General features: G+C 40.5%; 1 protein-coding gene across 1 annotated transcript in view; it reads right to left on the minus strand.

Annotated features, from left to right (window-relative positions):
* Positions 1 to 13,968, minus strand: part of Pak5 (p21 (RAC1) activated kinase 5) — a 286,737-nt gene that overhangs the window by 29,411 nt on the left and 243,358 nt on the right. The window contains exon 5 of the mRNA XM_059261501.1: positions 7,354 to 8,139. Within this exon, the coding sequence (XP_059117484.1) occupies positions 7,354 to 8,139 (786 nt within the window). The remainder of the gene's footprint in view (positions 1 to 7,353; positions 8,140 to 13,968) is intronic.

The following is a 13,968-nucleotide window of genomic DNA, read 5'->3' on the forward strand; positions in this document are numbered from 1 at the left end:
ACATTACTTGGGTTGGTTTAATAAAAAGCTGAATGGCCAATAGCTAGGCAGGATTTTCAGGGCACAGAGGATGCTGGGAAGAAGAAGGACGGAGACAGCAGGAGAGGTAGAGAAAGCAAGTCATGTAGGAGGTGAAGTAACAAGCCATGAGCCATGTGGCAGCATGTAAATTAATAGAAATGGGTTAATTTAAGTTATAAGAGCTAGTTAGAAACAAGCCTAAGCTATTAGCCAAGCTTTCATAATTAATAAGAAGTCTCTGGTCATTATTTGGAAGCTGGCTGGCAGGATAGGGAAAGACTCACTGTGCTAGAGAGTTAAGTAAATATTGTGTGGTAGGATCAGAGTTCTCATGATGCTTGCTAAGACTTTATATGATATTGAGGTATTTACCCAACTACACTGGACTTCTGTGACCCTTATCTCTAAATGACGACAGTCATAGGTATGGGGAAGACCATAAAGAGGAACTATGTAGGATGATATAATTTGTTCCTCCAGTTTAAAAACATAAAAAAGAGAATATTTATGACTGAATTTGCCAAAGATGATAACATGTTTTCTAACTAGAAATAGTCCCAGGAATAAGGATTAATGCCATTTGCCATGTGCTAACTCTTTGATGTTTATTAATCTTATTTAATTCTCATCACAAACTCAGAGTACTAAAACACTGCACAGATGAGGAAATAGAGGCACAGACAAGCTCATATAGCATGTAAGGACTCAAATTCAGAAAATACTAGGCCTTGAATGCTTCTGAATTTGGTGACAAAATCTGGCTATTTTTAAGAAATTCCAAAAAGGCAATCACCCAAGGTAGAATAAATTCATAAAAGAGTCTTACAGATCTACTCATTTAAGTCTTTCTTTGCAGCTTGTTGTTTTAGTATTTACCCATAATTCATATTTCTAGAATATGAATATGAATAGAAGTTGCATCTGGAGCATACTATGAACTGAGGGCACAAAGAGCCTTCCTTGTCTACACAAATCTTGTCAGCAAAGTGAGGTCATCCAGCAGTGTATGTCTTGACCAGAAAGCCTCATATCCACTTTTTTGCTCGTCAAAATTCCTCTAGGAAAGTAAGAATGTTCTGGAAGCATATACTATAGAGCCAGAGGGATGTAGTTTTGAACCCTGGCTCAGCCACTGCATTCATATTGTTGGAGAAGCCCATAAAGACAGCTTTCTGGAATCTCAGCTTCCTCAACTGCATAAACAAAGGAGCCTGAATTCTTCTGGACTTATAAGGACTGCATTGGACAATGCCTGCAGAAGACTTCTCACTGTGCTTAGGTCACACAGTGACCCTCATATTATAGCCACTTTCTGTATGTCAATATAGAGACTGACATGTCAGCTACATGTATAAGCAGGCTCTTCTGACATGACCTTGTTTAACCCTCAGCTGACATGATAAGGCAGGAACTGTCTATCTCTATTTTATAGTTAAGTAGGAGTCACAGTTAAGCAGTCACCCAGTTAGTAAATGGCAGTATTATGAATCAAATTTGAGCAGTTTATCTCCCCATACTCAGTCCCTAATTGCTTGAAAGTGCTTGATCAAGGGCAGCTGTAGCAGTCACCTCTGGAACTCATTTTATATAGTCTTATCTACAGTGAAGGGTGATATGTTTTGTTATTGCAAATGTTTTATTATTATGAGTAAAGAATGGGAACCCTCACTGTCTAATAAGGAAGAGTCCAGGAATGCTATTATATATTCAGTAATGCCAGAACAACCCCTCACAACAACAAAATAACCAGGTACAAAACATCAGTAGTGTCAAGGTTAAGAAACTCCCACCTCTGAATGAAAGAGGATGAGGCAACCCAGATATTGAAATAATTTCTGATGCAACACCATTATGTTAGTGCTAGAAAGAGTTCACAAAGGCTGACAACAGGCTTGGTACTCTCAGAAGCTCCCTGTGTGTTATGGGGGATGCATCCCAGGGATTAAAACTAAAGAGCCTGACCCTAGTTGGTACATGAACTGAATGAGCATGATGTTAATGTGGCTCCCAAACCTTATTCCTTAACTTTCAGTGGGGTCAAGAAAACTTGTTGTGAGGCTTAAAGAAGAAGCACGAGTATCTGACACACAGCAAATGCTTGGTGCAACACTGAATTGTCACTGCATCAGGAACTTCTCAGTGGCTTTACCCCAGGGTGTTCTGGTGGCAACAAGACACATGAGCCAACATCTATCTGCCTGGTCCCTGGAGAGCACTGAATGAGCAACATTAAACCCAAGATGACAGTGTTGTCCGCCAGGTTGCTGTATGGTAGAGGTGTCTTCTGGGGAGAGAGGGAAGCATTCTTTTTCTCTCCTTGCTGGTTTCTGTTATTTTGTAATGAGAGTGGTGCTACACTTTGTCTTTTCTTTCCCACCTCAAGGTTTCATCTGCTCAGTTTCAGTAAACAAGATTTAAAAGTAGAGAATAAATGTTAGTATCAATGGATTTTATGACAATTCCTATTCTTGTCATGATAACAAGAAAAGTGAGGTGGATTTTTTTTTGTGGTTGTTGTTGTTGTTACTCTACACTATTCTTCACTGTGAACTAGAATTAAAATAAAAAATGTTAAAGGACAAGACATCAAACTGGTGTCCCACATACACATACATAACCTTCCTTATTTTTGCTGCATGGGATTTGTGCTTCTTCTTACTATGTGAACATCACCCACCCTCCCCTAGAAACTGTCGTGAGACAAAGCCAAATTATATGAGTCGTGATAACTATTTCTTGCCTCAGCTGGAAATCCAAATGCAATTGGTTGATTTTGCAGAGTGCAGCTCTAAAGACAGAGGCACCTAACTGTTTTTAGAGAGATGTTATATTTTTAATCAAGTAAGTGTTTTAATTACCAACATGCTTCCCGCCTCCTGCCCTCCCACAAAACCTGCTCATCAATTCTCATGGCTTTGGGGGGATACAGGAGCAGCAGCAGCTTGCTCCTTTGGAACCCTTGATTAGCAATGCTGAAAACCTCATGGCAGACAGTCTCATGTGTGAATATGTTCATAATTTTCCTGAGCCACAGTTGCTGATGCACTGTGTTTGGCCTTTAGAAAAGCTGGACTTGAGGGCAGGAGGTCTGTTTTGATTTATATTTGGAAGTCTGCAGGAATGAAGCAAATACCCATTTTTGGCTCTGCCTCCTTCCTCTTAGTGTTAAGTTCTGGAGAGCCCTGAAATTTATCATGGATTTTATCTGAAAATTCAGCTGGACCCCCGAAATAATACAGGCTTGCACAATGGGAAAGAGCTAGAGTGGAGAAATGCCAGACTTGAGTCTAGACCTCATGTATAGACAGCTAATTGAAATTCTATGTGTGTCATGTGACTCTCTGAACAACAGGGCTCTCTTCTGGGAAATGAGTGGGCAAGGCTTGCTACTGGTCATGCTAAATCCCAAAGTCCTGTACGGATGAGTGAAGTGGATTAGACAGGACCTGAACCAAACTGCAGAATCTGTGTCCCTTCTACTGGGGGCAGGCTTTATCTCCAGCCAATTTATTTTGAATCCTGTGTGAAAAGGTGGGTCTGGGGATATCAAGCCAACATGTCAATTTTCAAAAGAGGCTTGCAGTCTCATAATTCAAGACTTATAAGTAAAAAAGGACTAGCTATGTCAATGGGTCAAAAATGGCCCCAGAGCTGAAAGGTGCTGTGTTTCAACAGTGTTTTCTCAAGGATGATGTCCCAAACCAGCTTTCATGTTCGTTCAGATGTACCACAAATATACAAATTGGTTTGGTAGTGTTGGGGACTTAATCCAGGGCCCTGCCTGGTTATTCATGGACTCTACTACTCGGCCACATCTTAGCCCTTTATTTTGAGATGGTCACTAGGCCTTGAGACTTGTTCTATTGCCTGGCTGGTCTTGAACTTGTGATCTTTCTGCTACAGCTTGCTGAGTACTGAGATTATAGGAATGTGTTCCATGTCCAGCACATTCTTTAACTGAATTCTAAGCATGTGACTTGACTCAGCAATGCAACATATTGACTTGCTTATTTGATTCTAGAACTGTGAAGGGGCTCTCTCTTCATTGTACTCATAAAAAGTGGTCTGTGCTAGAATTGTGCTCATTATGTCCAGTATCAAGATACATATATAGGTGCTATGTGGGTTTGGCTGTTGGCTATTGACTTTTAAGACCTAGGTCCAGCAATTGCAGTGGGAAGAATGAAGTAAAAGTGTTTATGATACCCTAACCATGGTCATTCAAAAACATTTAACGTGGTGAAATTAAAAACATTATGCTCATTTAAATTTTAACTGGAGGTATCTATTTCATGCCTTCTTTTCTCAGGATGCACTTCTAATTTCTTATCTTGGGAACTAAAATAACAGGTCCTTTACTTCTTCTAAGGTGTAGCTTGTGGTATGATTGAGATTTCCTTGGGTATATGCCCAAGAGTGGTATAGCTGGGTCTTGAGGGAGATTGATTCCCAATTTTCTAAGAAATTGCCATATTGATTTCCAAAGTGGTTGTACAAGATTGCATTCCCACCAAGAGTGTAGGAGTGTTCCCCTTGCTCCACATCCTCTCCAGCATAAGCTATCTTCAGTGCTTTTGATCTTAGCCATTCTGACAGGTGTAAGATGGTATCTCAGAGTCATTTTGATTTGCAAAAATTTCCCTGATGATTAAGGATGTTGAGCAATTCCTTAAATGTCTTTCAGCCATTTGAGCTTCTATTGAGAATTCTCTGTTTAGCTCTATAGCCCATTTTTTAATTGGACTGTTGGCTATTTTGAAGTCTAATTTCTTGAGTTCTTTATATATTCTGGATATCAGCCCTCTATCAGATGTGGGGTTGGTAAAGATCTTTTCCCATTCTATAGGCTGTTGTTTTGTCTTGTTGACCATGTCCTTTGCTCTACAAAAGCTTCTCTGTTTTAAGAGGTTCATTTATTAATTGTTTCTCTCAGTGTCTGTGCTACTGGTGTTATATTTAGGAAGTGATCTCTGGTGCCAATGTGTTCAAGACTACTTCCTACTTTCTCTTCTATCAGGTTCAGAGTAACTGTCAACTATGTTCATAGCAGCATTATTTGTAATAGCCATAACCTGAAAACAACCTAGATACCCTTCAACTGAAGGATGGATAAATAAAATGTGGTACATATACACAATGGAGTACTACTCAGCAGAGAAAAACAGTGACATCATGAGGTTTGCAGGCAAATGGATGAAACTAGAAAAAATCATCCTGAGTGAGGCAACCCAGACTAAGAAAGACAAACATGGTATGTACTCACTCATAAGTGGATACTAGATGTAAAGCAAAGGATAACCAGACAGGAACTTACAACTCTAGGGAGGCTACCTAGTAAAGAGGACCCTAAGAAAGACATAGGAATCGCCCAATGATAGAGAAATGGATGAGATCTACATGAACAAACTGGACTTGAGGGGGGGTGGTGGTAATGGAGGGCAAGGGTTGGGAGAAAGAGAGCTTAGGGGTACAGGAGGTCCCAGCTGGATCAGGAACAGGGTGGGAGAACAAGAAAAGAGATACCATGATAAATGAAGACCCCCATGGGAATAGGAAGAAACAGAGTGCTAGAGAGGTCCCCAGAAATCCACAAAGATACCTCCACAATAGACTACTGGCAATGGTCAAGAGAAAGCCCGAGCTGACCTACTCTAGTGATCGGATGGCCAAATACCCTAATTGTTATGATAGAACTCTCATCCAGTGACTGATGAAAGCAGATGCAGAGATCCATGGCCAAGCCCCAGGTAGAGCTCCAGGAGTCCAACCAGTGAGAGATAGGAGGGATTATATGAGCAAGAGATATTGAGACCATGATTGGAAAAAGCACATGGACAAATAGTCAAATTAGTGGAAATACATAACTATGAACCAATAATTGAGGAGCCCCCATGGAACTGGACTAGGCCCTCTGGATAAGTGAGACAATTGATTAACTTGAACTATCTAGGAGGCCCCCAGGCAGTGGGACCAGGACCTGTCCTTAGTGCATGAGCTGGATTCTTGGAACCTAGGGCCTATGCTGAGACATTTTTCTCAGCTTTGGTGTAGGGAGGAGGGGACTGGACCTGCCTCAACAGAATCTACCAGGCTGAGCTGAATCCCCAGGGGAGACCTTGCCTTGGAAGAGGTGGGAATGGGAGGTGAGTTGGGGGGAAGCCTGGGGGGTGGGAGGAGAGAGGACAGGGGAATCCGTGGCTGATATGTAAAATTAAATTAATTATAAAATAAAATTAAAAAAAGGTGTAGCTTAAGTCATTTCCTCTTTGCCCAAACAACTTCTCTTTAACATCTTAGATAATAAACAAAGGAAAAATTTGACTACAGTTGATAAAGCAGATGGCTGCAGGCAGGCTGGCCCTGCAGGGTTGCTTGTGTTAATAGACAATCTGCTGAAGAGAAAGCATTGGTACAAATGTAGGTGATGTTCCTGGTAGTTCTCATGACCCCACTCAGACTGGCTTGAGACTCAAGGGGATCCACAATACATCCTCAAATCCTTCTTTTCTGCTTCAGTTGTACAGGTAGGGTGCCAAGTCATTTGTATGTTACCATGGACAAATCAACCACTCTCTGGGCTATTGCTAAGTGGCTTACATGCTCATGGAATGGTGTACTTTTAACCATGGATCAGTACTTCTCCCACAGCCTTCTTCAAAGTGTGGGATATGGTGGACCTGTCAATTTTCAAATAAAATTTATACCAGCCTTATTTAAAAGAGTATACTTTGGGGCACAGGATGGCTCACTGATGGAGTGCGTGCCTAGCATACCTATAATTCTATGATTGACTCCTAGCACTATGAAAAAAAAAACATATACATAGTAGTCCAGGAATTAGTTGCTATATATTACTGAAAATGTTCATATAAAAAGTGTTATTAAGAATTCAAAAAATTGAGTAAAAGAGCACACTTTTATGAAAAAACTGTCCCTTGAATTGAATATTTCTTTTTCTTTTTTATATATCCACATAAACTTTAAAGAATTGGGTCTATTCCCTGTAAGGACCTACAGTTGTTTACCCCTCAACACAGAACTTAGTAAATGTGATCAGACTGCATTTATTGTTAGTAAGTCAGAAAGTTGTTCAATTAAATACAAATTTCCTTTGTTTTAATCAGAAATCCTGTAGTAGATATCAAAACATAAATTTTGATTATAATGACATATGGACCTTGTTGTAAAGCCTTTGATTATGGGACTCATGGGAAAATAAGGTAGGATTTGGATACGGATTCTCACTGCAAAAGCAGCATGCTCTCCAGACTGGCCAACTAGAACTTCCTCAGCATCATCAGCCACTTATGGAGAAGAGGCAGTGGACCTTACCTTTGGAATGCACATTGTGGGCTCGGACAAGCGAGGGTAGGTGTAGGAGTTGTATGAGTGTCCTTGAGGATGGGTTTTAAATGCACTTGCTCCAAATGGCATCATGGGTTCCTGAAGCCCTGAGCCTGACTTGGATCTCTGTCTCATGGCTGGCTGAGGGCTTGTCTGATGCAGGTATGATGACTTTGGCCTCCTGTCATAGTCATCAAGGCTGGGTCCCCAATCACTTTCACTGTATGCCAGACTCTCCTTGGAGCCCCTGCTGGTCCCTGCAGTTCTAGAAGGCGTGAGTTGGAATGAGTAATCCAGAGGGGAGCTACTAGAGGCTCGCTGATAACCCCACTTAAGGTCACCATATTCACGAGGTTTGCTCAGTGAGTCCAAGTGTGTGTGATAGTCGACAGGAAATCTGGCCAGGTCAGTTTTCAAAGGCTTCATCTCAGGATAGTAAGCGTCTCCATGTTTCATCTTCATGACATGCCCATTTTGCTTGGCCGCATGGCTGCCTTTATAGTACAGATCCAGGTCGTCTCCATAGAGACTCCGTTCTCTGTACTTTTCAGTTGTATAGTCAGCCGTAGTATCGGATTCACTGGAATATTGTGAGAAGGTGATGAAGCCGTTTTCTTCTGAATGGCCTTGAACACGGCTAGTGGCTCCTTGATCTGGGGTGGGTGGGCTTTCTTTCCTTAGGGAATTGGAGCGAGTCACAGAGATGTTGTCAAAATCCTCTAGTAGGCCGTTAATAGAGGTTTCCTTGCAGGATTTATTTCCTCTGACGATTGTCTAGGAATAATAGGAGGAATACTGTTAAGAAAATATGTCTGGCTTTATAATTGTTAGAGTACAGTTGCCTCTATTTCATCGAGTTTAAACCACAGAAGAAAACATGAGAGGAACTTTTTAGTTAAAAAAAAAAGTAAAGAAACAATTGTTGCCTGACTTCACTGGAAAAATACTCAAATATTCAACAGTAATCTGGGCTTGCTAATTTGTGCTTAGTTGTTGCATTAGACTAGAGAGAAGTATTTTCATGTTGTTTTGCAGATAAAAAAACAAACATTCACCTTCTTTTAGAATTACTTTTAATTTAAGCTTTGATAATTACATACACACACATACACACACACACACACACACACACACATATATATATTGCAAATATACTCACCCTGTTTCCCTCTCTTGTCCCCTCCCACTCCTACAAACTTTCCTTCCTCACAACTAGCCCTTCACCTATTCATGTCTTATTTTTGTGTGTGTTGCCATAGCTGCTATGTATTCAGCGCTGGATTGGCCATGTCATATCCAGAAGATAGCATTCCACAGAACTCCTCCTTATCCTCCATCCTTTACAATCTCTCCTCTCCTTTTTCTGTGATGTTCTCTGGGTCTTAAAGTGGGCGATATAGATAGCCTGTTTGGGGCTGAGCAATCAGCAGTCAGTTATTCTCAGCATTTTAATCAGTATGAGTCTCTGTAGTAACCACTGTCCACTGCAAAAAAAGCCTCATTGGCTATGGCTGATAGAAGACAGTTTGGAGATATATGTCATATTAGTAGTAATTTCAACTCAAGGGCACCTTCTAACAATGAACTGATGAATATAAATTTTAACAGTGTATAACATTTGTTTTTTTTTAAAAAACAGATTTGTTATTTTAAAATCCACTATTCAAATGATTTATAAAACCAATAAGCATCGCCACTTAAATATAAACACAGGTAGAAAATTGTAACTGATACTATAAAACTTCATGGAAGATTCTAGAAGACTTTTTGAAACTGTGACTACGGAACAACATGGGGATTAATTACTTGGTTTAGTTTGCAATCCAATGTGATATTATTAAGTATTGAACCACAATCCTTGCAGTGGCCACACCTGGGTGCTACCATCTTTGAATTTGGGATTTTGCTTGGTAATGTTGTGACTGTGCCTGGCTCTTAGTGACAAACTGTTCCCTTTAATAAACCTAAATAACACCGGAATACGAGGTTCTGAACAGAAAGAAACAGCAAGTCACTTACAGAACCAGTCAGCTGTGTCTTGGCTTGTCATTACACGATTTGCAGTGAAGTATATGTGGGGGTGGATAAAAGAACAAAGAACAAAGAGTGGCTATCAAGATTTAAGAGAAAAATACTTTTGAGCAAGTAGCAAGGAGTTCAAAATCATCATGGTTAGTACAACAGGAAAGCTCTAGGTGTAGGGAGAAGACCAAATTGTCCCAGAGCTTGGGAGCCGCAGATAAGTGCCTCAAACTTCATGCTGAAACACAGGGATTTTTTTTCTGTCAAAAGTCTTAGATTAAATTCTTTTTACTTATTTCCTTTTAAATAAACTTATTCTAGTTTTAACGGTGACATTTCAGAGACTGGGCAGAACATTCCCAAATACCCCCTCACCCAGTGTTGCATGTATTAACATCTGGCATTACTGTAAATGAAATGCCGCCCTTATCCTAACAAGCTTCCTCCTAGGGCTCTGGTCCCACCCATGAGAAATAAATATTTATTGATTATGTCTTCTGAGTCTCTTTGACAGTTTCTGGGACTTTCCTTGTTGCTGATGACCTTGGCAGTTTTGAGGAATGAATGAATGAATGAACAGATGTTTTCAGAATGTCCCTCAGTTGGATTTGTCTGATATTTTCCTTATGGTTAAACTTGTGTAATAAGTTTTGGGGAGGAAGTCTGTAAAGTACCAATTTCATCACATGTATCTGGGGCACACTGTCAACATGGCTTCTTACTGATAATGTTACCTTGGTCACTTAGGCTCTACCTCACAATTCCTTCCTTCCGTCCACTAGCAAGACACAAAATGCAGCCCACCGTGGTGGGAGGGTTGGCAGGAGGGGTTAAGCTCCACCTCTTTGCACAAGGCATATCTGTATAAAGCATTGGAGTTGTGTAGGACACTTATGCATTGCCTTTATTTATTTTTTTATTCAGTGAGTCACTTGTTTGTATCAGAATGATGGACTCACAGGCGTTTATTAAGTCCTTTGTGTTGTGATCTAATTCTGTGCCATTTGCATTGTCATCCAAACAGTTGGGGCTTTTGTCACAAGAGGTTCTTTCATGTTGGTGAGAATCTCTCTTCCTATTACTGTAAAGCACTGCACTATTCTCCATAAGCATAAAGTGCTATGCTTTTATCCTGCTTTTTCTCTTCCTCGGTAGCTTTAATAGTCATTTCTCCAAGAAGCCATCCTTCAATTTTCTGACAATGGTATAAGGCATTAAAAATTGGGATTATGAGTGTTCTTTGTCACTACTGAGGTATTACTTCTTCCAGGCCCTCCCAGTGAGCAGAACTAGAGAATCTACATTTGTATACTAACACAGGCATACCTAAATATCTATCCATCTCTATGTGTATTAAGGCATGTTTATATTTCTGAAGCTAATCTGGTACCACGTTGTTCTTTCTAACTTCCTCTCCTACTTGTCTGTAATCTCCTGCTTTCCTACATTTCCAACTGATGTACTTTTCCTGTACCCCCTTAGTATAATGGATTTCTGTGGGATAATAGAGATCATTGCTGCTGCATACAGTTAACCTATGGCCTCAGGACTGCCAAGTCTGCTATTTCTATGTACTTGCCACCGTATCTAGAGAAATGCTTACTTTCCATACAAATTTAGGGAGTAATGCAATGAATGGAATTCCATCTGCTTGCTGATGTAAAAGGAGTAATCATGAGTGGGGGTAGTGAAGGGCAAGGGTCGAGGGAAAGAGAGCTTGGGTGAGTGGGAGATCCCAGCTGGATCAACAACAGAGAGGGAGAACAAGGAATAGGAGACCATGGTAAATGAAGACCACATGAGAATAGGAAGAAACAAAGTGCTAGAGAGGCCCACAGAAATCCACAAAGATACCCCCACAACAGACTGCTGGCAATGGTCGAGAGACAGTCCGAACTGACCTACTCTGGTGATGGGATGGCCAAACACCCTAATTGTCGTGCTAGAAACCTCATCCAACTACTGAGGCATCTGGATGCAGAGATCCATGACTAGGCCCCAGGTGGATCTCTGGGAGTCCAATTAACGAGAATGAGGAGGGTTTATATGAGCGAGAATTGTTGAGACCAAGGTCGGATAAAGCACAGAGACAAATAGCCAAACAAACGGAAACACATGAAATATGAACCAATGGCTGAGGGGTCACCAACTGGATCAGGCCCTCTGAGTGGGTGAGACAGTTGATTGGCCTGATCTGTTTGGGAGACATCCAGGCAGTGGCACCGGGTCCTGTGCTCACTGCATGAGTCGGCTGTTTGAAACCTGGGGCCTATGCAGGGTCCCTTGGCTCGGCCTGGGAGGAGGGGACTGGACCTACCTGGACTGAGTCCACCAGGTTGATCTCAGTCTGTGGGGAAGGCTTTGCCCTGGAGGAGATTGGAATGGGGGGCGGGCTGGGGGGAAGGTGGGGGGGGGGAGGGGGGAGAACAAGGGAATCTGTGGCTGATATGTAGAACTGAATTGTATTGCAAAATAAAAATTAAAAAAAAAAAGAGTGCTATGAGAGAAATGTTACTTGAAGAAAAGGATAAGAAAAGCCTCTTGTTGTGGAACTCTGTTCTCCATGTATGGATACATGGACACTACCTTTTTGAAGCCCAAGCAGCTGTGGTTACCCACATGAGAATCTCAGGCTGGGCCCACTTATGGAAGGCTTGGAGTTCTATACACAAGGCAGCATAGGAGGCCGAACCCCATCTCTGAGGATAGGCAGTTAGCAGTCACTGGGGTGGGGAAAGTCTTCTTTGGTTGCCTACATTTGACCCCGCACTTGTGTATAGCCCCACACCTACACTATAAGTAACCCAGTTAGATTCACTGGTTTACCAAGCTAGACATGGGTAGAATGATTTCCTTGGTTTGTAGTTGGTACCTTATATGAACAGATGTTTATTTACATCTCCCTATGCAAAGTTATACAACACTTAAAAAAATGTGTATTTTTTTTTGCTTTTTACTTTAAAACTTGGACTTGTACTTATAAACTGTATGATACCAGGAAAATTGTTTAAACTTTTGTGGGCATGACTTCTTAATCTATGAAATAGTAAAAATCAATACTTTTCTTTTAGGATTAAGATCACAATTGTTTACATTTAATAATATATAAATTACATAATATAAATTGGTTGAAATGATTCCTGTAATAGAAAGCACTAGCTAAGTACTATAAATTCTTCTTATTTAACTATCTCCTCAGCAAAATTTTAAGCTAAGCTGAATATTTGGGAAAGAAGGAAGCTACAAACAATAGAATTTGGCTGCAGCTGCATATATGGGACAAAATAGGATATAAGCAGCAAATAAAACTATTAGTAACTTAAGATGCAAACTCCAAATTTCTTAAATTTAAGAGGAAGATGCATTTCACATTAACTATATTTGCTACATAAAACAAATACTCTTCATTAGAACAAAAAAACATCATCAGCCCCTTCTTAAAAATGTATGAATCAGAAAATTAATGCACCTAGACTTTCAAGATTTAAATAGAAAGATGGACGTGAAAAGAAAGGAAACTAGAAATACAGTAAAAACTGACAGAGGCCCTTCCTCAGTGGGAGGATTCAGGCTCTGGTTTCTCAGACAGTAGTGTTTATACAAGTCAGCCCAAGGAGCTGGGAAGGAAGATTCAGATTCAATAGGTTCTCTTGGAGAGAACCTGAGATGCTGAACTGCTCAGAAGCTCACACAGGTGTGGCATGGCTCTGTGTGTGTGTGTGTGTGTGTGTGTGTGTGTGTGTGTGTGTGTGTGTGTGTGTGTATGTGTGTGTTTGTGTGTTGCATTGGTTTGGGGAGCTGTACTGTTTAACACTTTCTCATTCATTATGAAGGTGACATACACTTTACGATTTAGCAAATGGTGATCTTAAAGATCTCACACTTGCTCTTAGGCTCCCCCAGTCAGGCCAGCATGCCATTTCAGGTCTGCTTGCTTTCTTAGCATAGTCTTGCTATGAAGCTGTAATAATCCTTAGTGTTGCAGATAAATAAAACCTAGGTCCAAGCAAAGTGAATGTGTGGTTGTTGATATTTGAAAGGAAAAAAATTAACTTAATCATGGGAAGAACACAAATTAAAGCAAATGAAACAAGCAAGAAACGTAAAGCATGCTCTAACTAAGGGCTTTTCTTTTCTTGGGTATTATTTTTCAGAATTTAAAAATGATTTTGACCAAGTATGCAAATCATTCTTAACAGAAACACATGCTGTTGTTGTACTTGAACTCCTATTCATTGTTAATAAGCAGGAGGCTCACAAAGTGTAAATGTTTGTTCCAAACAGCTTTCCAGCACATTCTCTCTCTCACACACAGAAATAAAACAACAGAAGCCTTTTTGATCAGCACATCCAGTTAAATGAGAACCCAAGCCACATTACTTTTGCTGACTTTCGTTTCCCTTACGGAATCATAACCATCAAAACAACAATAATGAAATCCAAACATGGAGAATTGTTCAACGTGGCTTAACCAGGCATCACACAGAAGGACTGCTATTTATTATACTCAGCATCTGATGTTTATTTTAAGTGAGATTTGTGCAATTTCAGAGAGATCAATAATACAATAACTACAAGAGT

This window comes from Peromyscus eremicus, chromosome 4 (genome assembly GCF_949786415.1).
Source record: "Peromyscus eremicus chromosome 4, PerEre_H2_v1, whole genome shotgun sequence".
Lineage (NCBI taxonomy): Eukaryota > Metazoa > Chordata > Mammalia > Rodentia > Cricetidae > Peromyscus > Peromyscus eremicus.